General features: G+C 41.6%; 2 protein-coding genes across 3 annotated transcripts; one reads left to right on the top strand and one right to left on the bottom strand.

Annotated features, from left to right (window-relative positions):
- The first annotated feature begins 203 nt into the window (after positions 1–203).
- bco1l (beta-carotene oxygenase 1, like) lies at positions 204–9,057 on the top strand. Its single transcript, XM_085449936.1, has 11 exons — positions 204–348; positions 1,461–1,589; positions 1,688–1,817; positions 2,453–2,600; positions 2,798–2,945; positions 3,380–3,600; positions 6,106–6,372; positions 6,452–6,557; positions 6,629–6,723; positions 7,963–8,074; positions 8,184–9,057. The coding sequence occupies exons 1-11, from the start codon at positions 285–287 to the stop codon at positions 8,342–8,344; spliced, it is 1,581 nt and encodes a 526-aa protein (XP_085306062.1). The 5' UTR covers positions 204–284; the 3' UTR covers positions 8,345–9,057.
- Positions 9,058–11,411: 2,354 nt separating this feature from the next.
- eif5b (eukaryotic translation initiation factor 5B) lies at positions 11,412–26,283 on the bottom strand. 2 transcript variants are annotated; one of them, XM_085449899.1, is made up of 27 exons: positions 26,150–26,283; positions 23,756–23,863; positions 23,607–23,670; positions 23,344–23,511; positions 22,750–23,254; positions 22,537–22,676; positions 22,375–22,452; positions 22,120–22,270; positions 21,943–22,038; positions 21,766–21,852; positions 21,613–21,672; positions 21,314–21,352; positions 18,571–18,854; positions 18,378–18,485; positions 18,174–18,284; positions 18,029–18,096; positions 17,810–17,951; positions 17,580–17,711; positions 16,876–17,058; positions 16,629–16,790; positions 14,356–14,487; positions 14,126–14,257; positions 13,946–14,022; positions 13,516–13,680; positions 12,898–13,036; positions 12,653–12,814; positions 11,412–12,147 (listed from the first exon to the last, which is right to left on the bottom strand). In XM_085449899.1, the coding sequence occupies exons 1-27, from the start codon at positions 26,182–26,184 to the stop codon at positions 12,040–12,042; spliced, it is 3,636 nt and encodes a 1,211-aa protein (XP_085306025.1). In that variant the 5' UTR covers positions 26,185–26,283; the 3' UTR covers positions 11,412–12,039. The 2 variants fall into 2 exon arrangements, with proteins under 2 accessions (XP_085306025.1, XP_085306026.1); XM_085449900.1 differs by lacking the exon at positions 21,314–21,352 and having other exon boundaries at positions 26,150–26,282.
- Between the last annotated feature and the right edge of the window lie 1,266 nt (positions 26,284–27,549).

Below are 27,549 nucleotides of genomic sequence, written 5' to 3'. Positions count from 1 at the left end.
TTTTAGTTCTTTTGATTTGTCTGATTTGATGAATGTAATGTAGCTGTGGACAACATAAGCCCAGTTATTAACATCTAAATGGTGCTTGAAGTAAGCCAACAGGCAGACTTTTATTATGAAAAGCCGAGTAAAGTCCATTCCAGCTTACTTACATAATCAGCTGCACTTATGTTTCCTGAAGCCTGCAAGTATCACGTAGTCAGCTGCTGTCTGTGTTTTCAATCAGAGGTGGGACTCAATCGGAGCAGTGCACTCTGGGAGGCTTGTAGCTCAGGAAGAAAAGCATGCAGTCAATTATTTCAAGAAATGGATGTGAAACTCCAGAGCCAGTGAAAACTGAAGTGAAAGGTGAGTTTGAACCATTAAAGAGTTTGTAAAATGTTGAGTCTGTTGGTTTAAAGAGTCATTAATAAATTCAGCTTGCTCTTTTGGAAGGTTTCCACCTGAACAAACAAAAAGAAAACACACAGCTCAAAAGGTTAGAATAGGCTTAAATAGACTGTCTGCTGACATTACCAACATATTCTATTGCAGCAAGTAGAATGTGACACCGATAAATGCATAGCAAACAGGGAGCAGTGCCAAACTCTGAAGACTTGAACCTCCACTTGTTGCAAGTGTAGGTTTAAGTCTCTGTAGAATAAAGTATTTTCTAGCATCTGCCTCCAGAGTTATAATGTTCATTTGTTGTTATGTTTTGTTTATGTTAAATTAGAAACTTTGCAGCTTTTATTGGTCATATAGAGGAAATCCTGAGTAGATGTTTGTTGTATGTGCTTTGCATGTGTCAGACTGAATGGATGACTCAAGTCATAAGCTCTGTATTTATTATTATTATTATTATTATTATTATTATTATTATTATTATTATTATTATTATTATTATTATTATTATTTACCTGTTGTGTGGCACTGGAGTTGCTGACCATTTAATGATTATAATCATGGAGTAGTTTATTAGTAGTTACATTTCATTATCCTCCAAAATTACCTCACAGTGAAAATTCTTCAATACAAATGTTCCTTTATATCAATACCTTAACCAGAACCATTTTCCCATTTTATATATAAGAATCATGACTGTGGTATCTTTAAAACATGGATTTATGGAGATATTTAAAGGACACATGGGGCTTTAATTTTGCATAAATTAATTTCTGGTGGATCTGACTTTGCTTCAGTTATCACTGAAATTAGGATTGTGGCCCTCTATCACTTATTTTTACTGAGCTCTTCAGGTTAACAGTTCTTTCTTAGCCTAACGTCCATTAAAATTTCAAGTTAGGAGTTTACAACCTTTTGATCACTTCACAGTAATCCAAACCCCAAATGTGTAGTAAGATAAAAAAGTTCCACAACTCCACAATGGACCTTTTGGTTAGATTGCTGTCACAAAGCTTCTGTGTTAAGAATGGATTTAAAGCCCATTAACAGTGGTGTTTGTAACCTTTGACCTGCAGGATCTGTCCCTTCCTGGCTGCAGGGCACCCTGCTGAGGAACGGGCCTGGGCTTTTCTCTGTAGGTAACTCTGAGTACAACCACTGGTTTGACGGCTTGTCGCTCATCCACAGCTTCACCTTCAGCAATGGTCAGACTTTGATAAACCTTCAGCATCATTTAACTGTTGACTGTCAGTTGTCCATGTAACTGCTGAATATGTTCAATGTTCTGATATTGCTATTTCAGGTGAGGTGACTTACAGAAGTAAGTTTCTGAAGAGCGACACCTATAAGAGGAACATCAAGGCAAACAAGATTGTTGTCTCTGAGTTTGGCACCATGATCTACCCTGATCCTTGCAAAAACATCTTCTCCAGGTAAAGCCCATCCAGATCATGATCTTACAGAATATATAATACTCAGATTTCAGATCTTTCTAGTTTCAGTCCAGAACAGACTTAAAAAGCTCAAGTTCAGCCCATTCAGCTTTTGTCCACTCTAGCTTTCTATGTTTAGTAGACATAAGAGATTTTAAATCTGGAACCGAATAGTGTAGTACATCTAAAGTCTCTGCTTCAATTTATCATGGATGGATATCACAGTTCTGTGTTAGTTTACCTAGCATACAACAAGAGCTAAATGGATGGATGGACTGATGGACAGATGGATGAAAATAGAAATCTGAATCAAACCTTACAAGTCTTGTGTTATTGGTCCATTTGGGGTTTGATGATTTCAGATATGTACAGACCACTTTAAGTAAACTGGGACAGACTAACCAAGACACTTGAGGTTTTTCTGATGTTTATTTTTTTTAATCAGAATATCTGCTTCAATTCATCAGTTCATGAAAGTGCAAAATGCAATTCTCTGGGTTAGTAAGAGGTTTACTTGCATAACCATTACCTAAAGACGTTTGGTTGATTGGATATTTGTTTTCTTAGGAATGTATACCAATACTGAATTATTTCAGCTGTGTGCCCCAAAAAACCCTTCCACGCTCTCTCACCAGGGCATTCACACACCTCCAGAATGTCATTTCTGACTTTACTGACAACAACTTGATCAACATAATTCGTTATGGTCAGGACTACTACGCTTCCTCCGAGGTCAACTACATAAATCAGATTGACCCTAACACCCTGGAAACTATCGGCAGGGTAAGTTAGTCTGCACATTCTGCCTGGGAACATTTTAAAAAGGTTCAGGTTTTCGTTAAATGGTCCACTGTTGAATACCCAAAGGTAAAGAGTAACTATATGAGTTTCGTTTAGCACCACAGTTGGATATAATGGCAACAAGCATCTCTGTGAAAGATTTGTCCTTCCTCAAATGTACTGCCCTGTATTAATTTCAGAAAAACTACAGGAACCACATTGCCTTGAACCTAGCAACGGCTCATCCACACTACGATGAGGAGGGCAATACGTACAATATGGGGACTGCTATTATTGGTTTTGGCCAGCCAAAATATATGATCTTCAAAGTCCCAGCTGATGCCTCAGGTGTCTGCAGTAATTCATTCTGTCCTGTTTATTTCTGTTCCTAAACTTTAAATCCTCAAGATAAATTATTTAGCAGTAATTAGATATCATTCTGAGAATATAGTAAACCTACGCACAGCAGTAAAGTTACTTATTTGCCATTGTGTGCTCCATGAGCCACGTATTCATTTGATTACAACTTAGGTTTAATTGATTTATGACACCACAATCAGACCTCTCAAAGAAGACAGTTGATATGAACTCTTACACTATCATTTACAAAGTGTGTGTCACAGTAGCTCACTTTATTTTCATTTGCTTCATTTACTTTCATTTACTTCATTAATGATTTTTAAATGATTGGTTCTCCCTTTTTAAAATCAAGAAATGAAGACAAGTGAACAGAGTAACAAGCAATTAAAGTGAAGCTTACAACACTGTGTTGACTGTTTCAGATAAAAATCACAAAAAGTCAGCGCTGAGGAAAGTGCAGCAGATCTGTTCAGTCCCTTTTCGCTCCTCACTTTTTCCAAGCTACTTCCACAGCTTTGGCATGACTGAGAACTACATTGTGTTTGTGGAGCAACCTTTCAAACTGGATATTGTCAAACTTGCCACTGCCTACTTCAGGGGGGTCAACTGGGGAGGCTGCCTCAAATTTGATCAAGATGATATGGTAAGTCTTCCACATTTTTATCAACTCCTAATAGTGAAATTATATATAAGTTGTCATTTAAGCTATTAAGAAAAAATCTACTCAGAGAAAAACAATGTTCCCTCTAATTTTTCATGTGTCTAAACGAACACACTAACTCCCTGAGCGGTCCCTTGGACCACTGTGAGCAACAGCAGACGTGTGCACTGTGGTCACACATGGTTTATTAAAATAATTACGGTACGATCTTGTCACTGAAGTGGACGCGCAACGGGACATCATAGCGTGGCTCAAGCATGTTCATCATAGTTTAAACCCCTTGTTTTGCACAAGGGAATATGACCTCCCGTCTGCAGCTAAACACCCCAGTAGCTTTTGTAATAGCTTTAGCCTGGTCGGATTGGGCAGCAAAGGGCTGCTTAAATGCCGCAAACTCCTCTGCTCCTCCACCTGGACCGCTAGCACTGATCATAACTATGGCTTGACAGACTGACCACCCACACCATACACATACTTTTTTTTCCTTCTTTTTCGAATCTTCATATCACGTGCGTGTCGAACCGTGGAGTGGGATCGGTTCGGATTATGGATCAACCGTGATCCGTTACACCACTAGTTAAAAATAACTTGAACTCCAATTTTGAAAATACAACTTTCTTTTCTTTATAAAGCTCTGACTTGTGTATTATAAGTATGAGTCTGTGGTCTGGGAGAGAGTCCTGTAACTCTGTCTGCAAAATACAGTGTATAATGACCAATGTTGGGCAATTAATTATATAGTTGTTTTCAAAAAAGTAACTGAGTTTTGCAAACAACAAAGGTTTTTGCAGCTGTTTACCTAAAAAAGCAGCCAAGGCGGTTTTTTAAATAAACATTTCAAACTATTTACAGAACAATCAGCTGTTCTGCATCAAATTTGATGCCACACAAATTATTTGTGCCACTCCAAAAATAATTTCTGTCCACTATGAGCTAAAGGAGAAAAACAGCCTGATACCTGCAGGCCTGACAACAGGAGATGTATCACTCCTGTAACACCTGTAACATTCAGCAGTCGCCTCATTGTTCTGACACACACAACAAAAACTACACTACACACTAACTACACAAGATTTGCGCTAAACGTCACAAATATCTCACATATCAAAACACCGCCGTCACTCCTAAAACTTCCCCCTTCCTAAACAATAAATGCCATGTTGCCATATTATTTTTTTGATTGGTGACATGGTACATTTTTCCACCAACAGGAAAGGGTGGGTTTTTTTGGTTTTGTTTTTGCTCACAGGCGGAGAGTGCTTTCGAGCGTTTTACTTATAAAACGCTGTTTTTACTGTTTCTTCCCACAGTAAATATAAACAACGACAGTATTCAGGAAGAAAACCAAACATTGCATATACTTTTATCATAACTCTGATTTTACGTGGCCTATCAACACGATTTAAAAACTGGTGTAAAGTCCACACTTTCTCCGTCAATTGTTCCGTCTGTCCTGCTCACATCTCCAATTGTTGTACATGTTGTCATTAACGTGGCTTCACTCCACATCAGTCACGCCACTTTGCTAGCTAAAACACCGGTGTCGCACATAAGGACGCTGTCATAGCCTGTCAACGACGTTGATTAGCTGCATATGAATGTAAATCGCATTATTGGCTGGACTATGGGATAAGGTGGCATTGTTGTAATCCCATACGGGAGCAGCCAGTCACTCACTGACTAACACTGCAAAACAGAATTGTTAAAGTCTTAATTTTAATTTCAATTCAGGTAGATATTTTTTTTTTTGGTGCGCAATGCAGATTTTCTGTGCGCAGAGACCGTGTCAGCAGTGCGCAATTGCGAATGCGCGCAGCTTAGAGGAACATTGGAGAAAAACTACACCGACAGTATATACTGATTATTTGTGGGATTCCACCTGGCTCTCTCCTTGGCCCTTCACATTTGTAGTTTAAGGTGCAATGTTGGTTCTCTGTGCCACTGTGGGCACCAGAACAAATTGAAAAACATGAAATGTTACATACCATCACTCTGTTAAAGCATGCTGCCTCCTTAAAACCAAGCAGAAACGTCTGGGCTGAAAAATGAAGCCAGTGGTGAAGTACCAAAAATTGCAGATCTTCTTTTTGCAGATCTATTCTAGCCTGAACAAATGCCAGGAAACCAACCAAATAATTGCATGCACTGCCATCAAAAATAGAACAGGCAACAGTGTACTACAAAAGTACGCTGCACAAAAGCACCACTAACATAGTATAAAATTATTTATACAAATTTAAATCATCTTAAGATATGAAATAACACAGAATAGAAGCGATACTGCAAATACCGAGTTTGTCATTTTCTATTTTGCTGGATTTACTTATTATGTAAAACTAGACTCTGATTTAAATTTTCCACAACAAGAAATTGCTCATTGCTGATTTGAAGTCTCCCAAGAAACCAAAAAACAATGGATTAGTACATTTCTGGTTATAACAGGTATTTGAGGTTTTCCGTAATACTGTTACCTGTTTTCTTTTCCAGACTTTTTTTCATATCATCAATAGAAAAACAGGAAAGGAAATCTCCACATGTTTTCATGCCGATGCCCTGGTGGTTTTTCACCACATCAACGCCTATGAGGATGACGGCCATGTGGTGTTTGACCTGATCAGCTACAAGGACAGCAACCTGTACAACATGTTCTACCTGGAGAACATCAAAAAAGAGACTAGCGACTTCATCCAGAACCATAAGAGCTTCTCCCCACCATCCTGCCAAAGATTTGTTATTCCGCTCAACATCAACAAGGTATAGTTAGTATTTAGTGAAGATTCACTCACACTTACATTCTATTTCATCAATAAATAACAATGTACCTGTTCTTCAGGAGTCTCCCAGGGGATCTAATCTGGTGACTCTGACTGACACAACGGCTCAGGCAATTTTGCAGGAGGACGGATCAATCTATTGTCAGCCAGACACCCTTTTTATAGGTTAGTCATCCACAAAGTGACTGTCATTAAACGCTGTCTGATCCACCTAACGAGTCTGATTCCTCTTGAAGGTTTGGAGCTGCCTGGGATCAACTACAAATTCAACGCTAAAAAGTACAGATATTTCTATGGGTCCAGGCTAGAGTGGTCTCCTCATCCCAACAAGGTGAAGCAACATTATTGATTATCGATTTATTAAATCAATTACATTGCTTTTGGGGTGAACAATTATACATACATGAACCACATTTCCATGTAGTTAACATTGGACACCAAATGTGATTTTTTTCCTAAACATTTATCCTTCTATCTTCTGCTTCTTATTGGGGCCTGGGTCATAAGGGTAGGAGTCTAAGCAGTTGAGCTCTCGCTCTACTGGCCACTACCTTCATCCTTCCTAGGGGGAATATCAAGCTTTTTCCACACCAGCTGAGAGAAATATTCTCTCCAGCACGACCTGGTTCTGCCTGCTGGTCTATTCCAAGTTGGGCATGCACCTAGAAGCTTTTTTGCCCAGGATGCATGACTAAACCACCTCAATTAGTTCCTTTTAATGTGGGCATCCAAGCTCCCCACTCTTTCTGGAGGTGAGCTCAGTTGTCACTTGGAGGAAGCTCATTTCAAATAATCAAGCTTTTAAATTGTCAAAATGCATCCATAAAGCATCTGAAAATGAAATTTCATGGTAATAATGAAGCAGCTAGTCTAAGACATGAACCCCAAAGTCCTGAGTTTGACCAGTTTTACGCCTGAAAAAATAATGGTCTGGATTTTGTTTTTAAGTAGGATTCCCTTAAGATCAACTTGCGTAAAATGCAAAGCCAGAGACAAAGCATTAACCAGCTCCTTCTTCCAGCCTTAAATGACCTATATGCAAGCAGGACAAGACAAGCAAAACATTTTAATAAGCATTCAAATGAATTAAAGCAAGGTCCCTCCAATTTAAATGTACCCAATTTCATGGATTAATTATGGTCCAGGCCTCCATTTCAACATCGGAAACAGGGGGATGGGGGTGGGGGCAGCTTTGGGTAAAGTTTTGTAAGTTTTGTAGGAAAATTGAATTGAATATCAGTCAGTAACGCAAATTCTGTTTCTTTACATGAAAACGACAATAGGTATCTTCAAGTGCTAGAAACAACTACGACGCTGGCTGTATTTTATGCACTATAACTTCCACAGATGCACATATGAGGATGAACAATCTTAATCTTAATCTTAGACTAATCAAACTAAATCATTCAGTCAGCATTTTCAAACAAATAAAGTGAAAACGTCAGTTACTGTTGGCCTAGTATGGTGCTGAATACTCAAATCTGTGAGGACAGTGAATGCCTGAACCAAAATTAGGATGATCTATTCTAAGGTTGTTGAGGTCTGCTACTTTAACACTATGACCCAACAGATCGCCAAGTTTGACATTGTTGAAAGGAAACACGTTGAATGGGTGCAGAAAGACTGCTATCCTTCAGAGCCAGTGTTCGTCGCATCTCCCGGAGCTGTGGAGGAAGATGATGGTGAGAGCTACGCTGTCAAGCACACAAACTTATATATTTAGAAACCACAATAATGGTTGATGTGCATAGAGCAAAATGTGTATTTCCATTGTATCTTTTCCTTATCCAGGAGTCATCCTGTCATCCATTGTTTCTGCGGATCCCAGCATTTCTCCGTTCATGCTCGTGCTCGATGCCAAAACGTTTAAGGAGATCGCCCGAGCCTCCATCCCCACCACTGTCCACATGGACCTCCACGGACTTTTCATTCCCGCTGCTGATTCATCATAGAATTGAATCTTTTAAGTAAAGTAGACAATGAAGTCAAACTTATTTTTAAAAAACCTTTTAAGCAATGTCCAGTGTTAACAGTGGACACAAAAAATCTACTGTTACTCGCTTTACCTTTGCTAATCTTAAAGCTCTTTAAAAGACAGGTTTAGGGGAATGTATAGCATTAAAAATGCAAATGAAGTGAGATCAGCAATGTTTGAAAATCTCATTATAGCTGCACAAAGTTTCCACCTCAGTCACGTGTAGAAACTTTTATGGTAAGTTAACATTTTTTTTTATTTCCAGAGATTTTATTTTGTAACATAAAAATGTTGAGAAATTAAGCATAAAACACAATTACTTTAATACATAAAAGCTCTAACTACTCAACTTTTAGACTGAGATATGTCTTCTCATGCAAACAACAAACTTACTGTTTGCTGCCCTAATTTAAAACCTAATGACCCGAGGGGTCTCAAGAGAAAATGGCTACTGTGTGTTATGTTGTTATGATGTCCCAAATGAACCAACACGAGATACTCGTCAGACCCCAAATATTGCCCTGTGGTTGGGTGCCCCCACCAATCAGTCAAGTTTTCCTCCATGCTTCCTTTTGAGGTGTTATTTCCTATTCTTTGTCGAAATCAAGAGTCTAAGGATGGAGGCTTTTGTTGGCTGTACAGATTTGTATTTTGTGATACAGAGCTATATAAATAAACTAATCTGACTTAAATGTAAGTTATTTTGTCTTTTTTTCCTTCTGCTGTGTTTCCATATTATTTATGCATGACCATATTTTGATATTTGCCAATACAGTTGATCATGATTGAACAGTAAGTTATAGTCACAACAGCACCTGATGCTTCATTTATTGATAATGTGGTGAACTGTTCATCCATGATGCAAATCTCCCGTTCCAACACATCCCAAAGATGCTCTGATGGTTGTAGAGGCCATTTAAGTAGAATGAAGTCCTTGTCGTGTTCAAGAAACCAGTTTGAGATGATTTGAGCTTTGTGCTATCATGCTGGAAGAAGCCATACAGGGATGGTCAGCAAAAAATATTCACGTAGGCTGTGGTGTTTAGAAAAAGTGCCAAGGAAATAACCCCATGCCATTATACCACCACCAGTCTGAACCTTTGATATAAGGAAGGACGGATCCATGCTTCCATATTGCTCAAATTCTAACCCTGCCATCTGAATCTCACAGCAGCGTGTCTCATCAGAGCAGGCAACAGTTTTTCCAGTTTTCCCGGTCTGGATGGGCCTGGGCCCCCTTTCCCTGGCGGGTCGTGGAGTATGGGGGTGCCTACTGGGGTCAGGGAAGGAAGGGAGGGGAGCTGGCCCCAGGGAGGGGTCACTTGCCCCTCCCTTCCTTCCCTCCCCATCTCCAGCTGCCTCCCTCTTCCCGCTCCACCACAACCACCCACACATGCAGGACCTTGGAGTAGGGGTATGTCACCAGGGTGCAGAGGAGGCTACCCCCCCCTCTGTCCCCTTCTGGCTGCCTCTGCCTCAATTTTATCCCACAACTTAGACATTCACATTACTCACACTCTCATTACACATACATATAGGATCTTGGGGGTGGGCACAATCACGGAGTCCAAATTACCATCAGGGTGTACACCCCACCCCTGGCATCGTTGCCCACCTCTCAGTTTTAAATACATGTAGACATTGAGGGCCAGCAGGAGGGACCATGCGCTTACCTGCTGCTCTCTGGCAGGTAGCTCCATGCCCTCCTGGGTTTTAAATGCACCTTAGAACACACATGCATCAACATTACAATGAGCGGGTGGAGGGAGGTTTGGAGTCTTCTCTCACCCCCATTCTCTGCGACCTGCTGGAGCGGGGGGGCTAGGAGGAGGAGTTGGCCGTCCGACTGCGGTCTGGAGTGTGGGGCCTCCCTGCTGCTGCGGAGCATGAGGGTGGGAATGGATGTTTGTGTCTGTGTGTGCCTATTATAAATAGATTGTAAACATTAATTTTGATTCTTTCATTAGCACACTTACTTGTTTAAGAGTACAACATTAGAAGTGTTTTAATTGAACAGGACGAGCCCTGATTTAGACATGGTGGCCTGCCCTGTTACAAGCATTCATGCTTCCATTGGTTCATTATCTGTTCATTCTTTTGGTCATCTCTGGGTGTTTTATATGCGGTGGCAGCTGAAACAAATAAAATGCAGGGACTTTTTTCCCCTCCTGGGTGCTTTGTCTTTGTTATGGTCAGTTTTTCCTTCAGAGGTAGATATTTTTATTTTCATTCCCTCACCTTCATTTCAAGTTTCAGCAATTGCTCTCCAGGAATTTGACAGTTTTGAATCCTTATTTTGATGCTATAATTGTTACTCTATATGCTGGAGAATGATTGATCCTCTCACTGATCAATTCAAAAACTGCAGTAAAAAAAAAAAAAGGAAATGCAAAGAAGACAGACGGCACTGAACAGGTGTATAGTTACATTTTCAGGAAGGTGCACATCAGGTTATACCATGAGGTTTCAGAGGGGTTCCCAGTTATGACATCGCTACAATGTACATTTCCTGCTGAAGCATAAACCCTCAGTAACTCACTGGAAATGTGACTGCTTGGCTAGCAGCACAAGATTGTAAATGTTTTCAACCATTCAATCCTCTGACCACTTGTGAGGCTAATAAGTCACCATCTACAGTGAAAACAATCACACATAAAACACAAAACAGTGCAACAATAATTTCAATACCTGATAAAGATCAGCTGCTTTTAGTTAGCTAGCACTGAGTTAGTTCCGACACCACTGGTACTAATTAAGCGTCCACTCCAAGATAAAGACCACTGAAGTAGGATGTACACCAGCCTTCATGCAACTTTTTAACCATTAGTTAGAATATACGATCAGAAAAGTCCCACGTATCAAACTTGTACACTTATATTAAGAATGTTCTGCAAACAATACAGCATCATTTTGAAAGGAAAACAACAGTATTTTTAATTCTAATAATTATTTTTAATTACTTTATTTTGGCATCAGCAGACTTCCATATAGACAGATTTGTATCTTTAGTGTTTGTGGCACACATGAACCGAAAACTCTGCATGTTTCGTCAGAATCATGGGAATTTATTACATCAGCAGTTGCAGCAAAAACAGTTTAAAATCTGTCATTCACCCCATCATCCCACGCCACCCTGGCCTCCCAACATGGCCGCCGAGCAGGACAGCAAAGAGAAAGTCAACTCTTCAATGTCTGTAAAGTCGGCGCCGTCCTCACTGATGCTGAAAGAAGAAACAGAAAAACTGTTTCCCTTTTGAGGCCTGGCGCTGCACAGCACAATCCCACAATGCACCTGTTCAGGTGGCACATCAGCCTCATTAAGCTCGTGAGCCTCAGTCTGGGTAAGAAGGGGCGGAGCCTGGGATACGAAGCAGCAGCCACATATCAGAGCAGACAACAAGAAGGAAAAAAAACCAAAAACGTTGATGCTGAAGAACAGGCACGTTGGAATACTGTGTGTGTGTGTGCGTGTGTGTGTGTATTATGTCTAAACTATCACTGTTTACAACAGTGGAAAAAACTGTTCGTTTCTCACAGAAAAACACTGTCACGTCTTTTATCTGCTTTTTTTTCTCTTTTCAATTTTTTCTCTTTGTTCCTCCGTTGGTCGCTGCCGCTGCCTTGTCGTCTAATGGAGGAAGAGCGAGTGTGTGTCTTTGTAGTTCAGGTCCCTCAGATGATCTCAAAGGTCTTCTTCAGCTCCATGATCAACTGCCAATCAGATTTCTGCATCTCGTCTCTGAACCAGTTCTTCAGAGCGTCGATGGACGCCCGTGTGATCTGAAACAAAAACAAAGAGGTTGTTAAAATAACCAGAAACAGCCTTTCATTCTTTGCTCTAAACGCTCTGAGCCCACATTTAAGTTTGCCTGCTGCTACAACCATTTTTTGACAGTAAAACCAAACAGAAATTAAAGTGAACACAACGTAAAACTAGTTTAAACACAGTTGAAAAACAGCACCAGGTTTTATTTCACTGTCTGGACGTCTCTGCTTTTGTTGTACAGAAAACAGAAAGACTACATGAAATTCTTGGCCTGACTAACTCGAAAGACACGAAGATATTCTTACCCTTCCTCTCCTTCTTTCCCCTTATTTAGCCTCTATTTAGGCTCGTTATTTCTTCCTTGCTTTTCTGTCTCCTCTTCCTAACACTGCTACCTGGACACTGACTGAAATCGACCTTTTAGCGGCGGAGTGAACAGCAGTGTTCACGGTAATTGTGATTTTTATGAAGCCTCTCGTCTAACGTTCTTCTGTTCCTCCTTTAAGGGCGTGTCCTCACCTTGCTGACGATGATGTCTGTGGCTTCAAAATGGCGCCCGTACATCTTTGGCGACTCTCCTGGGATTGGCTCAATCTTGATGCAGATCTCCTGGCCCTTCTTGGCACTGTCAACGGGCTTGTGATTTATCTCGATGCTGGTGACCACACCGATGTCCACAAACTGACATGTGAACACAAAGGGTTAGTTTACAGTTCATTTTATAATTCACACAAACATCCACAGAGACTGTAAGCGGGTCTTACCGCTTTGCTGGGGACGCAGAGGGGCGTTCCCTGTTTCAGGACTCCAGCCTCCACTGTGACCCCCATCACGATGGGATCTCGGGAGTTAAAGATGAACTGAGGAAGAACTCGCAGCTTCACTGGGAACACGGCAACATGCCTGATGACACAGATAAAAAACACATTAACCTTCGAACAACCCATAAGTTAAATTAATCGATCACAGTCACATTGTTACTGAAGCCTAATTATCACACTGATCTGCTCCATTTTCAGCGGCACGCTGGAAGAATGTGAAAATAAATCAAGAGCATCATCTGCATATAAACTGACTTTTACAACCAATAATAACAAATAGAATCATCTACAAATGTATTATAGATCATTAAAAAACGCATAACAAAACACAGGGTTAGTTAAACAGAAGTTATTCTGTGAAAGGACACCATCATATATTTGCATATATACAAAAAAGGCTTATTAGCTGCAATGGACAAATAAAAGCCTTTTGGACTCCATCAACTATTTAATTAGAGTTTTTCACTATGTTATAGTATGTTGCTTGTTATTCCAGTCAATAAAAAGTCAAAAACACCCAAAGAAATCTGAACAATTAACACAAACGTGAGCTTTTCTTACCTAAACTCGTCCTGTTTGGCCTTCTTGTAGTCTTCTCTGTACTTGGTGAAAGCATCAAATAGGTGGTAGATGATTTCAGCAGAGAAGATGCGAACTCCCAGACTGTCAGCCATCTCCTGACTCTCCCGCTCCACCTTCACATCGAAGGCCAGGATCACAGCGTACCTGCCAACACCAACCCCCCAAAACTCTGTCACATCTACAGGTTCTACACCAGTGCTCCACCAGTACTAATTTCAACAGAGATACAAGGACGTCTGTGAAATGTATTCAGATTTTTTTTTTTTGGATCATAAAATATTTTAATAGTTGTCCCAAATATTTTTAAATTAAAATTAGCCAGATATTTGTGGGTGCAGATTCTACAGTGTTTCTGCACTAACTAACTTGTGTTCATTTTGGCTGAGTGTGTGTTTATACTGTGACGTACTGCGGGTCGTGCTCCAACATGGTTGACGCCTTCATCACATCCTTCTTATGAACTGGGCCAATGTTAATGCCAGCGTACTGCAGGGACACACACACAGAGTTCAAAGGTCAAGGACTGTTAGTTTCTACTTCCTGTAGATTTTCAAAATAAGAGCTCTCAGCTGTACTGTCAGGTACTTACAGGGACTTTGGATGTCCGCAGGAACTCGAGCAGAGCCTCCAGCGATCCCAGCGTCGATGCCTGGACGTAAACACCTTTCTCCTCCAGTTTGATGGAGCTCAGAGTCTGCTTAAGCTCTCGCACCAGTTCATCCTGAAAACCAGCACGTGTAAGCAAACCGGGAGTCTTACAGGACCAGTTCAGTCCTAGTCTTGGAGTTTAACTTGGACTAAAGGGAAAAGCACTGTTACCCTTAGGACGGGGATCTCGTCATCCTTGTGAGCCACCAGCAGGGGGAGCCCGGCCAACGTCTTCTCCAAGTCTTTCCCCAGAATCTTCACTCCCTGAGCCGTCGACACTTCCTTGTGCTTCTCGTACTGGTTCTGCACACGACAACCAATCAACACGTCAACCACATTTATGAAGTCCAAAAAGCAGAGACTATGGCCATGAAAATGCATCTTTTCTTCTCAGTTTTGTCCTCCCGTCCACACGGCGTTTTCAAATATTTTGAAAATGCTCTCCAAAGCGGAACATTTGAAAACGCCGTTTTGGCGTCGCAGTGTGGACAGCGAACCCGGAGCCTTTTCGAAAATGATGACACATTTTAGTCATGTGACCAATTACGCTAAGATAGCGGAGGGCATTATACAGCAGTTGTTTTGTTTGCTCTGAATCTTGACAGCCCTATTAAAGATTAATATCAGTCTGTACATGCTCCAGATGGCTTTTCTTCAAATTCTTTAACTCTCACTCGCTTTTGCAACTTTGTACTTTTGTGTTACTCGCAGCAACAACTCCACCTCATTGTTAGTCCATTTAAAAAACTCAACATTCTGCTGCAACGTTTCAAAGAACCGGAAAGTAAAGAAACGGCAGACAGAAATGAGGCAGGTCGAATCTTCTTGCGCTTCACGCATGCGCAGTACAGGAACGTAAGCGTGTTCGGGCGTTTCAATGTGGACGCACAACTCTGTGAAAACAACTGAAAACGCTTTTTCAGATAAAAACGCCGTTTTCAAATCTATCCGGGCTGGTGTGGACGTAGCCTATGAGTAGAAGTGAATTCATGTCTAATGATAAAGTGCACTTCTCCATCATTCACCACCACTAAAGCTTGATCTTGTTTCTTCACACATAGTCCCTCATGCTGAGTTTGGTAAACCTGAGTGCTTAAAAACATTAATAAGAACAATGAAGTGTAAAAACAATTAAAACCAGGATGGTTTTTTGGATTGCAGAACATACTTGACTTGTCTTTTTTTTTTTTTTTTAGACAAATGTCAAAAACACATGTTTATGCTGAAAAACAATGCATATGTACAAGAAGTTAGAGCTCCATAATGAAATCCTCGAGCTTCGGCCGCTCTTGTTTTTCTTTCTTCTCTTTCATTTTTTGTTTAAATAAATAATTAAAAGTGATTAAAACTCTCAATGTGAGAGAATAAACAAAGCTCTGCTGGAAATTTACAGCACAGTCTTATTTCTGACAGGAAAAGGCCGCAGGCTGACTTAGATGAACAAGCCTTCAATGAGAGGGATTTGATGCACTTGGAAAAACAACAACAGTGTGTATAGTTGGTCTTCTGCAGTAAAGGCAAAGACTGTGTGACCTAATCTGACATATGACGTGTGTGTATGCAGTCATTAAAAACCATTTCATAACGAAAGTGTGCATTTTGCATGAGTTAATGTGACCCCATTAGTAAAACTCACCATATAACTCACTTTAAAAGCATCATTTTAGAAAATTCAAAGCAAAGTCTTCTCATTCCTCAATCTTTTAGATTTAGAGGAAAATATAACAACTATTATTGTGGGCAATTTTATTTAGGATTAGTCTGTACAGGATAACGTTTTTAAATCAGCGTTAAGTTTTTGTTTTTAGTTTTAAAGAAAAATCTTTTACAAACGCCAAACAATTTTTTGTGCGTTTAGTTTTATATCAAATATGAAAAATAATCACACAAAGACTGAACAAATGCGGAGAAACAAATGTATAATGTGCCAGCAGGGGGAGCCCCATCATCATATATCAAAGGAATCCACATCCTATTCATGGTTTGTACTGGTCAATGAAAACAAAGAAATAAAAATAAAAAGTCCTAAATCTGAGCAATAAATCAAATAAGGACAAAGCAGGCCCTTCATAAACATGACCCAGTCGAACCACACATCTTTTCTAAAGCCGACATTTTTCCCCAGTTTTTATTTATTTATTTATTTTTTAAACGTTGACTGTGTTACTTAAATTCCTTTTTTAATGCTTTTAATATAAAGCGCTTTGTCTGGGAAAGTGTCACACAAATCGTTATCTGCTAAATAATTAACTACAGTCACCTCCCTCATATACACGTGAGGGAAGCTGCATGAAACAGATACAAGCAGCTCTTTTTGTTGAACTGACTGCTTTAAACACCATGAGTAATTTAACTCAAAGCCATTATAGTAAAAAATCTTCCCGCTACATCTGAGCCAGATACATGTTTAAAAGCTGCTCTAACAAAATTTTAGACATGTTTACCTTCACTCGGAGTTCCTTCAGTGGAGGTGGCAGCAACAACCCCCTGATCTGCGTGACGATGGGCCCTTCCACCCCTGGTACGATGATGGTCTCTCCTTCCCGCAGACGACCGTTAATCAGGATGACATCTATCGTTGTTCCCATACCGGGCAGCGCTTTTACCTAAACACACAAAGATCACATGAAGTTAGTGTCTGGACGGTGGAGGAATGGAAAAAGTAGAGACAACAGATAAAATTGAACTCACCTCCATGACCTGAGCTCGCAGCTCGTCACAGTGCGCTAACCGCCGGGCCAACATTGTTTGGGTGAGCTCGACCAATAGGGCGATGAGGTTCCCCATACCATCACCACTGTGGGCTGACGTAGGAACCAACGATACAAATGTACGGGGGTCCTTATTCTCATAAAACAAGGCGGCGTTAAGACCCTGAGGACAAACAGCACACAGAAAACAAAGTTCAGGGAAACTGAGCTTGATGTCGTCTTTGGTGTTCCTCAAGCCTCAATGCTGGATGCTCTAAACTACAAAATGTTATTTCAGACTGTGAAAAAGATTACTATATAATGCAGCTTCTAAACTTTTTAGGGAGACTTTATAATATAATAAAACTTGCTGAGAAGCTTATTTTGTTGAATAAAAACAGTAAAAATCTTTTGTTTTACCCATTTGAATAACATTTTGATTATATTTAATTATAAGTAGGATAATATTCTAAGTAGTGAGTATATATTACATACAGTATATACATAAATACAAAATAGATACTAAGTACATTATGTATTTTCTTGTCTAACTCACGCTCTTTAATGAAACATTAGAAAAACTTGCTATTGGACTGTTATCATCTGAAATTGAATGGAAGTAAATGGCACAATGACCATAATGAATAAGTATTTCTCATTGTTGTGCTGTGATTGGCTGATAAATGATGATGTAATGCTCAACACCTGTTGTGCGAACTCCACAATGATGGCCTTGGCTCTTTCGTCAAACTCGTCTTTTGTGTTCTTCTTCTGCTTCTTTAGTGTAGCCACGACATCGGTTTCTGGACTCTTCTTCCAGTCGTAGAGGCGGTCGATCTGGTAACGGCAATAAAAAAAAAATTTAAAAAATCAATCTCAGAAAATTTGCAAGAGAAGAAGAAAAAGGTGAGGCTGATGTCGAGGAGCTGGCAGACCTTGTTGAGGGCAACGATGAAGGGGCACTTCTTCTCCTTCAGCAGGTTGATGGACTCCAGCGTCTGAGGCTCCAAGCCGTGCATGATGTCCACCACCAGGATGGCGATGTCGCACAGTGAACTGCCTCTGTTCCTCAGGTTACTGCAGAGAGAGAGGTCAGTTAGTGACAGACAGAATCAGGTGAGTGAGACAGGCAAGTCAGGAGAGACGGGCGTTACCTAAAGGACTCGTGTCCAGGTGTGTCGATGATCAGCATGCCAGGGATTTTGATGCTTTCTTTGTTGAACTGCACAAACATCACAGGGGTTAATACACAGTAACCATAAACACAGTTTATTCATCGTTCAGAGTGAGATGGCATACGTTTTTAGCCATCTTTGTCTGCTCCTCGATGGTCTCCTTCGGGACGTTTGTGGCGCCGATCTGCTGAGTGATTCCTCCGGCCTCGCCATCCTGAACGTGGGTGTGTCGGAGCTGCACGCAAACAACAAAACAAACAACAATAAGTAAACGTTGTAACGTCAGTAACAGTTGGTAAAAATTCTGTAAGCAGAGAGTAAACGTCACCTTGTCCAGGATCTTGGTCTTGCCGGTGTCGACGTGTCCGAGCACACACACCACTGGTGCCCTCAGCGTTTCCAAGTCGATGTTCTTCATGTTCTCCGCTCGGCGTTTCTAAGGAGACAAACAGAACCTGTCAGTCAGAGATGGGTATAGAGAGAGATCCTGTCACTCCCCCTGATTTTGCAGTGTCTCTCACCTCTATCCTCCTCTTGGCGCGGTCGTACAGTCGCTCCTCTTTCGTCCTGCCATCATCGTCCTCGCTCTCGCTGCTTTCATCCTCGCTCGGCGCCCTCCTCTTACCCTGGCTTGCGACCGTTGGCTTCTCCACTTCAGCTTCTTCCTCACTGTCCTCATCGTCTTCATCTTCCTCCTCGTCATCATCATCCTCATCCTCTTCTTCCTCCTCCTCTTCATCCTCACTAGCAGCAGGCTGAGGAGCAGCAATGTCCTCCTTCACCTCAATGTGGACTTTTTTCAGCTCTGAAAGGTGACAGATAGAAGTTTTAATTCTACTGCTATAACATTTAATGCTTCAGTTCGGTTTTGTCTTAAATTTAACATGTTTGTCTAAAATGAATGTTGTCATAGTGAAACAGACCGAGCTCTACCATCACGTGACTAGTCAATGCCAGCAAACGCCCCCCCCCCCCAAAAAAAAACAACAACACAGGCCTTGCCCATACAGTGGGGCAAAAAAGTATTTAGTCAGCCACTGATTGTGCAAGTTCCCCCACTTAAAATGATGACAGAGGTCAGTAATTTGCACCAGAGGTACACTTCAACTGTGAGAGACAGAATGTGAAAAAAAAATCCATGAATCCACATGGTAGGATTTGTAAAGAATTTATTCGTAAATCAGGGTGGAAAATAAGTATTTGGTCAATAACAAAAATACAACTCAATACTTTGTAACATAACCTTTGTTGGCAATAACAGAGGTCAAACGTTTACTATAGGTCTTTACCAGGTTTGCACACACAGTAGCTGGTATTTTGGCCCATTCCTCCATGCAGATCTTCTCGAGAGCAGTGATGTTTTGGGGATGTCGCCGAGCAACACGGACTTTCAACTCCCGCCACAGATTTTCTATGGGGTTGAGGTCTGGAGACTGGCTAGGCCACTCCAGGACTTTCAAATGCTTCTTACGGAGCCACTCCTTTGTTGCCCGGGCGGTGTGTTTTGGATCATTGTCATGTTGGAAGACCCAGCCTCGTTTCATCTTCAAAGTTCTCACTGATGGAAGGAGGTTTTGGCTCAAAATCTCACGATACATGGCCCCATTCATTCTGTCCTTAACACAGATCAGTCGTCCTGTCCCCTTGGCAGAAAAACAGCCCCATAGCATGATGTTTCCACCCCCATGCTTCACAGTAGGTATGGTGTTCTTGGGATGCAACTCAGTATTCTTCTTCCTCCAAACACGACGAGTTGAGTTTATACCAAGAAGTTCTACTTTGGTTTCATCTGACCACATGACATTCTCCCAATCCTCTGCTGTATCATCCATGTGCTCTCTGGCAAACTTCAGACGGGCCTGGACATGCACTGGCTTCAGCAGCGGAACACGTCTGGCACTGCGGGATTTGATTCCCTGCCGTTGTAGTGTGTTACTGATGGTGACCTTTGTTACTTTGGTCCCAGCTCTCTGCAGGTCATTCACCAGGTCCCCCCGTGTGGTTCTGGGATCTTTGCTCACCGTTCTCATGATCATTTTGACCCCACGGGATGAGATCTTGCGTGGAGCCCCAGATCGAGGGAGATTATCAGTGGTCTTGTATGTCTTCCATTTTCTGATGATTGCTCCCACAGTTGATTTTTTCACACCAAGCTGCTTGCCTATTGTAGATTCACTCTTCCCAGTCTGGTGCAGGTCTACAATACTTTTCCTGGTGTCCTTCGAAAGCTCTTTGGTCTTGGCCATGGCGGAGTTTGGAGTCTGACTGTTTGAGGCTGTGGACAGGTGTCTTTTATACAGATGATGAGTTCAAACAGGTGCCATTCATACAGGTAACGAGTGGGGGACAGAAAAGCTTCTTACAGAAGACGTTACAGGTCTGTGAGAGCCAGAGATTTTCCTTGTTTGAGGTGACCAAATACTTATTTTCCACCCTAATTTACGAATAAATTCTTTACAAATCCTACCATGTGAATTCATGGATTTTTTTTTCACATTCTGTCTCTCACAGTTGAAGTGTACCTCTGGTGCAAATTACTGACCTCTGTCATCATTTTAAGTGGGGGAACTTGCACAATCGGTGGCTGACTAAATACTTTTTTGCCCCACTGTATGTTTTTAATATTGAAAGTCTTAAGTCCAACAAGCCTAGTGCATAAAAATAAAAGAACTCTCAGTCTAGTCAGTACCTAAAAACAAACAAAAAAATAAAGAAGGCTAGTCTGTGCCAATGAAAGTACATCCTTAGTTTAATCAGTACCAAACAACAGTACTTGCCTCGGTTAGTTGGTAATGAGCAGAAAGAACTTGTCTAAGTCTGGTCAGTACCAAACAGAAACACCTCAATCAGTAAGTGCTGATAAAAGTATACACGATTCTCTCCAAGTCTATTCAATACCAAAACACCTCAGGCTTAGTCTAGCCATAAGTAGGAAAAAACACACAATTAGTCTAGCCTTTCCAAAAAAACAACACACACACACAAAAAGGGGGGATACTAAGTCTCTACCAAAAGAGCCTGTTTTAGTACGACCATTTTTGCTACTGAAAAACATCACACATGCCTAACCCATACTATAAAACAGCTTGCACATGCTTTGTGATACCAAAAGGGCACACCTAACACACACCAAGCTTAGACCTACTTTGATGTTTAAGAAACACATATGTGACATGCCTAGTTGGTACTAAAACAAGCACAAATCTAAGCCATGCCTTTCGGGTACTAAAACAAGCATTTGCCTGCACAGCACAGTTTCAGTACCTGCTTCTCGTCGTGTCCTGCTGAGCCCCATTTTCCTTTCTTTTTATTCATGAAATAAAAGCAACATATAAAGAATTTAGTTCCCTCAAAGCCAACAGTCACACATGCTACAGCTGCTTTTTGGACTTCAGTATATCCTGCCACGGACATTTTAACTCAAAAGGCTGGGAATCGAACCACCGACCCTCTGACTGGAGGTGAAACTGTCTTTTTTTCCCTGCAGTGTTTTTCTCCCCTTCTTTATTAGATGTGAAAACAGAGGAAAGAATCTAATCATTTCAGGTGACCAAGGCTCTCACCTTTCTCCTCGTCACTGGCAATGGCCTCCCAGTTATCCACAGCAGCTTCTGGCTTCACCTCTAAACACAGAGACAGAACAGAAACAAGTTAACTTCTGTTCAGCGCAATAAAACACCACCCTGATACCTCCACTTCACACCTGCAGCTCTTACCTGGTTCTGCAGGCGGTGCCTCAGCCTCTGTTTCCATTGCAACTGGCTCTGGAGTCTCTGAAGTCGGCGAGGTCACTTCTGATGTTTCTGGGAAGGGGAATGACAAAATTATTTTTATTATATGACCAGCAGGAGGACTGTAGCGTCTCTCGGCTGGTGCGAGCAGCAGCGCTGTACCTTCAGGAGTCTGGGTGGCGGGCTTCTTCCTCCTCTTGTCTCCATAAACAGGTTTCTTCTTTTGCACCTCTTTGTCTCTGGATGGCACATCAACACCTGCACACACAGAATCATATTAGCTGTACAGAGCTGACTGTACTGGAATGACTGCATTATACTTCTGCTCATAGCACCCACCCTGAGCCTGCAGCAACATGAGCGTGGCCTCAGCACGAGCTCGAGCTTCCTTCTGGGCCTTCGTCAGCAGCTTCCCCTCCTTCTTCAGGCGCTCCTTCCTCTCCTTCTCCTTCTGCTTCTTCTTCTCCTTGCGCTCCTGCTCCAGGCGCTCCTACAAGGGCAGCAAAACCGATGCCACAGCGATTCGCGATGAGACGACAGGAAAGACAAAAGTGAAGAAGAACAAGAAGGAGGTGGTGGAGCTTTGTGTTTTACCTTTTCCTGCCTCTCCTTCTCCAGCTCCTCCAGCCTCCTCTGCCGCTCCTCCTCCTCTTTCTTGGCTCGCTCCTCCTCCTGCAAAAACAGTTTAATCATTTTCAGATATCAAGCACCCATCCCATCATGATCTCCATGACTACGTCTCCCACAATGCCCCACCTCCTTCATCTTGGCCAGGGCCTCCTGCATGGCCTTCACTGTGGCCTTGCTAGGTCCCTTCTTCTTCTTGTCTTCATCCTTGTCTTTCTCTCCTTTCTTCTTCTTCTTGTCTTTCTTCTTTTTGTCGCCCTCCGGCTCCTCTGCAGAAGGAGAAGAAACCCGTCACACTGAATGGCATCACACGATTTCTTGTTTTTCCTGATAATAACTTACCCTCTGCTGCTGGCTCTGCCCCTTCCTGTTCTTCCAACACTGCTGCAGGAGGCGCATTTTGTGGAGGCACGGACTCAGTCTTCTTCTCTGGCTCTTTCTTTGGCTCCACGCTGCCCTCCTTCTCCTTCTGCTTCTTCTGCTTCATCCTCTCCTCCTCTTTCTTTTTCCTCTCCCTCTCCTTCTTCTCTGCTTTCTTCTGTGCAGCCGTCTTGATTTTGAAGGTGCCATCGTCCTCCTGCTGCTCCTCCTCGTCTTCGCTCTCGGCCTTCAAAGGCTTCCCTTTCTTCTTCTTCTTGTCTCTCCTGGAGGTGAACTCCTCATCGTCTTCGGAGTCATCCTTTCCAACGCTGCCTCCTTCTTCTCCTTTCCTCATATCTTTGTCCTGGTCCTCCTCCTCGTCGGACACTGAAGGTTTTTTGCCTCCTTTCTTTCCTCCTTTGGTCTTCAGGCGAGACTGTGAGCTGCTGTCATCGTCAGATTCTGAAGCAGGAGTAGGAGGTGGGGCCTGGAGGAGCAAAGAATAGAAATTTAGACACTTTCTAAAGAGTCTGTGCTCTTATTTCTATGATATGACGTTTATGTTCATTATTTCACCTTCTTCTTCTCCTTTTGTTCTCCATTCCTTTCTCCATCAACATGACCTTCAGCATCATCACCCTCCTCATCCTCGGGGCTGGCTCCGCCCTTCTTTCCTTTTCTGGTCTTCTTCTTCTCCGGTTTAGGGGGCTCGAAACTCTCTACTTCTTCTGTGATGTCTGTTTTCTGCACAGAGAGAGATTCTTTGTATCAGAACAAATCTTCAATCTCTCTGACTGAAAAAGCATTTTTTAGCTGAAGTGCCCCTCGGATGCGTTTACCTTCCCCTTTCCTCCTGTGCTCTCGAGCGATAACTCCTCGAGCTCCTTCATGATGTCATCCTCACTGGAAGAGGAGGAAAGAACTGTTTTAGGAAATTTCAAAGCAGTAAGCTTGATTAAAATAAAAACGATCAGGAAGAATGTCTCACTCAAAGTCATCTTTCTTCCCTGCTTTCTTCTTCTTCTTTCCCTTTGGCTCTTTGGAAGCTCCGGCTCCTTCGATCTCCGCCGCCAGAGCGTCGATGTCATCTTTGGCACTGAGCACAGATTTGAAAAACGGTCAGAGCACGAGAGTGACACCCGACTAAAACCTGGTCAGACACTGAGAACACGGGCTGCGAGAGGAGACCGAGTTAGACTGTGTTTCTCTTTGTGTCAGAAGAATGTGAATGTGAAGAGCTGCTGACTCCTCATTTCCTTTCATTTCCCATCAGCCCTCTGAGGCACAGCGAGCACAGAGCGACAGCAGTGCTATAACCACGGATTGCGTTCCCTCAAGTCACTGTAGATCAAATATCATCTGGCTTCAGACTCACAAAGGAAGACATCTAATCTGCTCTGTGAAACTGAAGATGAAGTATGGCAACAGCAAACTGCTGATTTATCAATTACATCTGAGATTTTCTGGCATTTTAGATCAAACTTTCAAAGTTTAAATTCATCTACAAAGTGAGCTGGAGGCACATTTGGATTACTGAGTAGGCCTCAAAAAGCTGCACACAGACTGTTAATATGTTGTGAGGGAAAACCTTAGAAGAGAGTTCATAAAGAGACAAAGTGTGCAGAAAAAGATGCACAGATGCACAAAAAGGTAAAACAAAAATTACAAAGGAACCAAACGTTAAATGCAAAGTTTAAAATAAAGAAAAAAAAAACCTCCTCAAGAATGAAGAAAAATGGAAAAAGTTATGACGAGAAACTTTAAGGAAAAACTAGAAAAAATGAAGTATAAAAAAATAATGGTAACGTGCACAAATAGCGAGTAAAGAGTCATAAACAAAGACGAAACACAAACAAATAAAACGAAACAAACAAACATAAGCATCCTACGGGACTGCACACACCCAGGACACCGGGTGTTTAAGCTGCTGCCGTCTGGCAGGAGGTTCAGGCTGCTGAGGTCCCGAACAAATAGACTCAAGGACAGCTTTTACAACAGGGCAATAGCCCTGATCAATGCAAATAGCTGACCTGACTGGATACCTCCCTGGACTTTTTAGGGGGAGGTAACAATGTTTAAAACAATAACAATAATATTTATATTTATAACAAGGTGCAATAATAATTAATGTGCAATAATAACAGTGTGCAATACACATACACTTATTCTTCTTTTTTATACTAAGTTAATATACTGTGTTGTGTTGTTTGTTACGTTGTGATGTGTCATATCGTGTCGTGTTGTGTTATATGTAGTGCCGACGTAGGACAGTTTTTCCAATTTCATTGTACTACTGTACTATGTATGACTGTGCAATGACAATAAAGAGTTATCTTATCTTATCTTATAAAACCTGCAAAGGTGTAAGGAGAAGTTCAAAAACACAGACAGACAGTAAAAATCAGCAGACAAGAAACTACAAATGAATTTAATATAAGTTTTTGCTAGAAGCGGCATTACTACCTCAATACGCTTTAACACAGAAAACAATAATATTAAAACCCAACATCTGGCAGGAGTTTCATGCTCCATCTGTGACGTCAGTGTTTGCATCATCACTCCCGTTATATCTATATTTGAGTTAAATGTTTATTTCAGCTAATTAGTGTGAGTTTCCCTCCCTGAGCCGTTTAATCTGATCAGAGCGTTTCTCGTGCAACGGTGTCCATGGAGGGTTAAAACTAGTTTGAAGCCTCTCGACTATTATTAGTGCATTATTAGTATTGATTATAAATGAAAGATTAGGTGATCGGGTTCATCAGCGTACCAAAACCCGATCAAACTTTCCTTTCACAAGCAGGTGATCGCTCCCAGACTGTGGCGTGTCTGTACCTGCCTGCTCTGTTTATATTTACTATAATCACGTTTTAGAGTTTACTCGTCAATAAAGGAGCAACAGCAGCACATCTGTGCTGTACCTGGGGATAGCCGTGACCGCAGCGGCTCAGGTGATTCAGCCAGGCTTGCGTCATCGAGCAGGTCTTTGCTCACAGGTGATGTGTCTCCGTTACAGCAACTGCAGGCCGCCTCTTAGAGCAGCCGGCTCTGAGGCGGCTAACGCGGACACATGTGGCTCCCGTGAGCCCCGCAGCTGGCGGCGGGAGGCCCACCCAGGCCTAGGGTAACCCGGATTCGCCCGTGTCAGCCCGCCTGCTGTTCTGTAATTCTCCTTAAGCCACATTCAGGCTGTTTAAAGCTTCGCTGCCTCACTCCCTCACAGACTCGTGGTTAGCATCCGCTAGCATGGCTAGCCATTAAGCTAACAGTGTAAGCAGCGGGAAAACGGGCCAGTCTGGGGGTGTTCACGGGCCGGGAGAGCCCCGATGGGGCTCGGTGTCAGTGCGGACCAGTGATGTTTATCGGTAGCCGGTGCGCTCCCTACCTGTCCTCTCCGGATTTCTTCTGTTTCTTCCCCATCTTGAAGCTTCAGGTCTCCGCTTACTTTGCTCTGTGTTGGCCGACGCACACGACGACTCACAGCGGGCAAAGATCTCCTATTGTCCGCGAGGAGGGGCCACTCCGCTCCTCCACCTCTAATGCCATACATCCTAGGGTGACCAACCGTCCTCTTTTTGCACTTGTTGACTTGTAAAAGCTTATATGACATTTTTTATTTCACCTTTTATTAACCGCACAGAGAAGGCATCGTTTAAATATGTTAAAGTTTTCTTTAAGCAAACAGTAAGTTCTCCATGTCTGGGCCAAGTGTCCTCTTTTTTGGAAATCAAAATATGGTCACCCTAGTGACACATTTCCACAAGAGTTTGGGTTTATTTTCCACAGTTGATGATTTAATTAACTTTTACTATCAAAGTTGGAAAATGTCAAAACGTCTAAATACTTAAAGTGGCGAATAAAAGTGATGTATAAATGCCATTCCTCTCCATACAACAAAGATTTAATTACGCTATTATCAGTTTCTATTGCTTATCTTATTATTTTATTTAATACCTGCTTCTCTCCTAAATAATGATATCACGTGACCGTCTGTTCACGGAGAAATTGTCAGAGTGACACCTCCTGTTATATTCCCCTCCAGTGATTGGTCAGCACGCGTGGCTGAATCGGTACTTTTGCGCATGCGTTGTACGCCTTCGGTCTGACGACTTACAATAAAACTGTATTATTGATGATGCATTCGTTTCCTTCAGCCACATGCTTTTCATCATTATTAACTTTGTCCCACAGACATTTATTTTGAAAGTCTGATCATATTTTTGTGCTTGAATTGATATTGGTTCAAATACATGTAATGATATGGTGTTTTAGGCTGATTTTTACCCGACAGTATACACATCAACTTGCATTTAAATATTTATTTAAGAAAATGAATATATACGATAACAGTGCTGGCACATTTATCGGGAGAGTTAGGTGTTATTTTACAGTACATGCTTAATAAAATAATAATAATAAAATAATTAAAGTTAACGGAGAAGGTTACAGTAAATTCATTTTTACCTGTATGTTTTGATTTGTGTGCTTAAAAACTGTTTGATTTATTGTTTTTGTGAATTTCCTAAAACAATTGTGTTTTCGTCTAAATATTTAGATGTTAAATACTAAAGTTATGTTAAAGTTAAATGTTTAGGCCTCTTTTAGATCTTGTTTTGCTGTATGAAAACCTTTTCAAATGTAGTTTTATGCATTTATAAAGAAAAAAGCATTAGCTGATGAGAAAAATGAAGGCGATAATAACATATGAGTTTTTGTATTTTTGTTGTAGTTGTTTTTGTATTTTACCAAATAAAATATAGAAAATAATAACCTGTGTGAATTTTC

This window comes from Copadichromis virginalis, linkage group LG23, assembly GCF_057382275.1.
Source record: "Copadichromis virginalis isolate Kocher_CV1m ecotype Utaka linkage group LG23, C_Virginalis_male_GT1.1, whole genome shotgun sequence".
NCBI classification, from domain to species: domain Eukaryota; kingdom Metazoa; phylum Chordata; class Actinopteri; order Cichliformes; family Cichlidae; genus Copadichromis; species Copadichromis virginalis.
The sequence above is the reverse complement of the archived record's forward strand: the minus strand, read 5'-3'. Positions and strand labels throughout refer to the sequence as shown.

What these genes read in the sequence shown, in the direction of transcription:
- bco1l (XM_085449936.1), top strand. Translation starts at nt 285, where the DNA reads ATGCAGTCAATTATTTCAAGAAATGGATGTGAAACTCCAGAGCCAGTG. An exon ending in GCCAGACACCCTTTTTATAG is followed by an intron (nt 6,558 to 6,628) that starts GTTAGTCATCCA and finishes TTCCTCTTGAAG; the next exon opens with GTTTGGAGCTGCCTGGGATC. An exon ending in AGCTGTGGAGGAAGATGATG is followed by an intron (nt 8,075 to 8,183) that starts GTGAGAGCTACG and finishes TTCCTTATCCAG; the next exon opens with GAGTCATCCTGTCATCCATT.
- eif5b (XM_085449899.1), bottom strand. Translation starts at nt 26,184, where the DNA reads ATGGGGAAGAAACAGAAGAAATCCGGAGAGGACAG. An exon ending in AAGAAATCCGGAGAGGACAG is followed by an intron (nt 23,864 to 26,149) that starts GTAGGGAGCGCA and finishes ATCTGTGCTCAG; the next exon opens with TGCCAAAGATGACATCGACG. An exon ending in TGCGAGCTCAGGTCATGGAG is followed by an intron (nt 16,791 to 16,875) that starts GTGAGTTCAATT and finishes TTGTGTGTTTAG; the next exon opens with GTAAAAGCGCTGCCCGGTAT.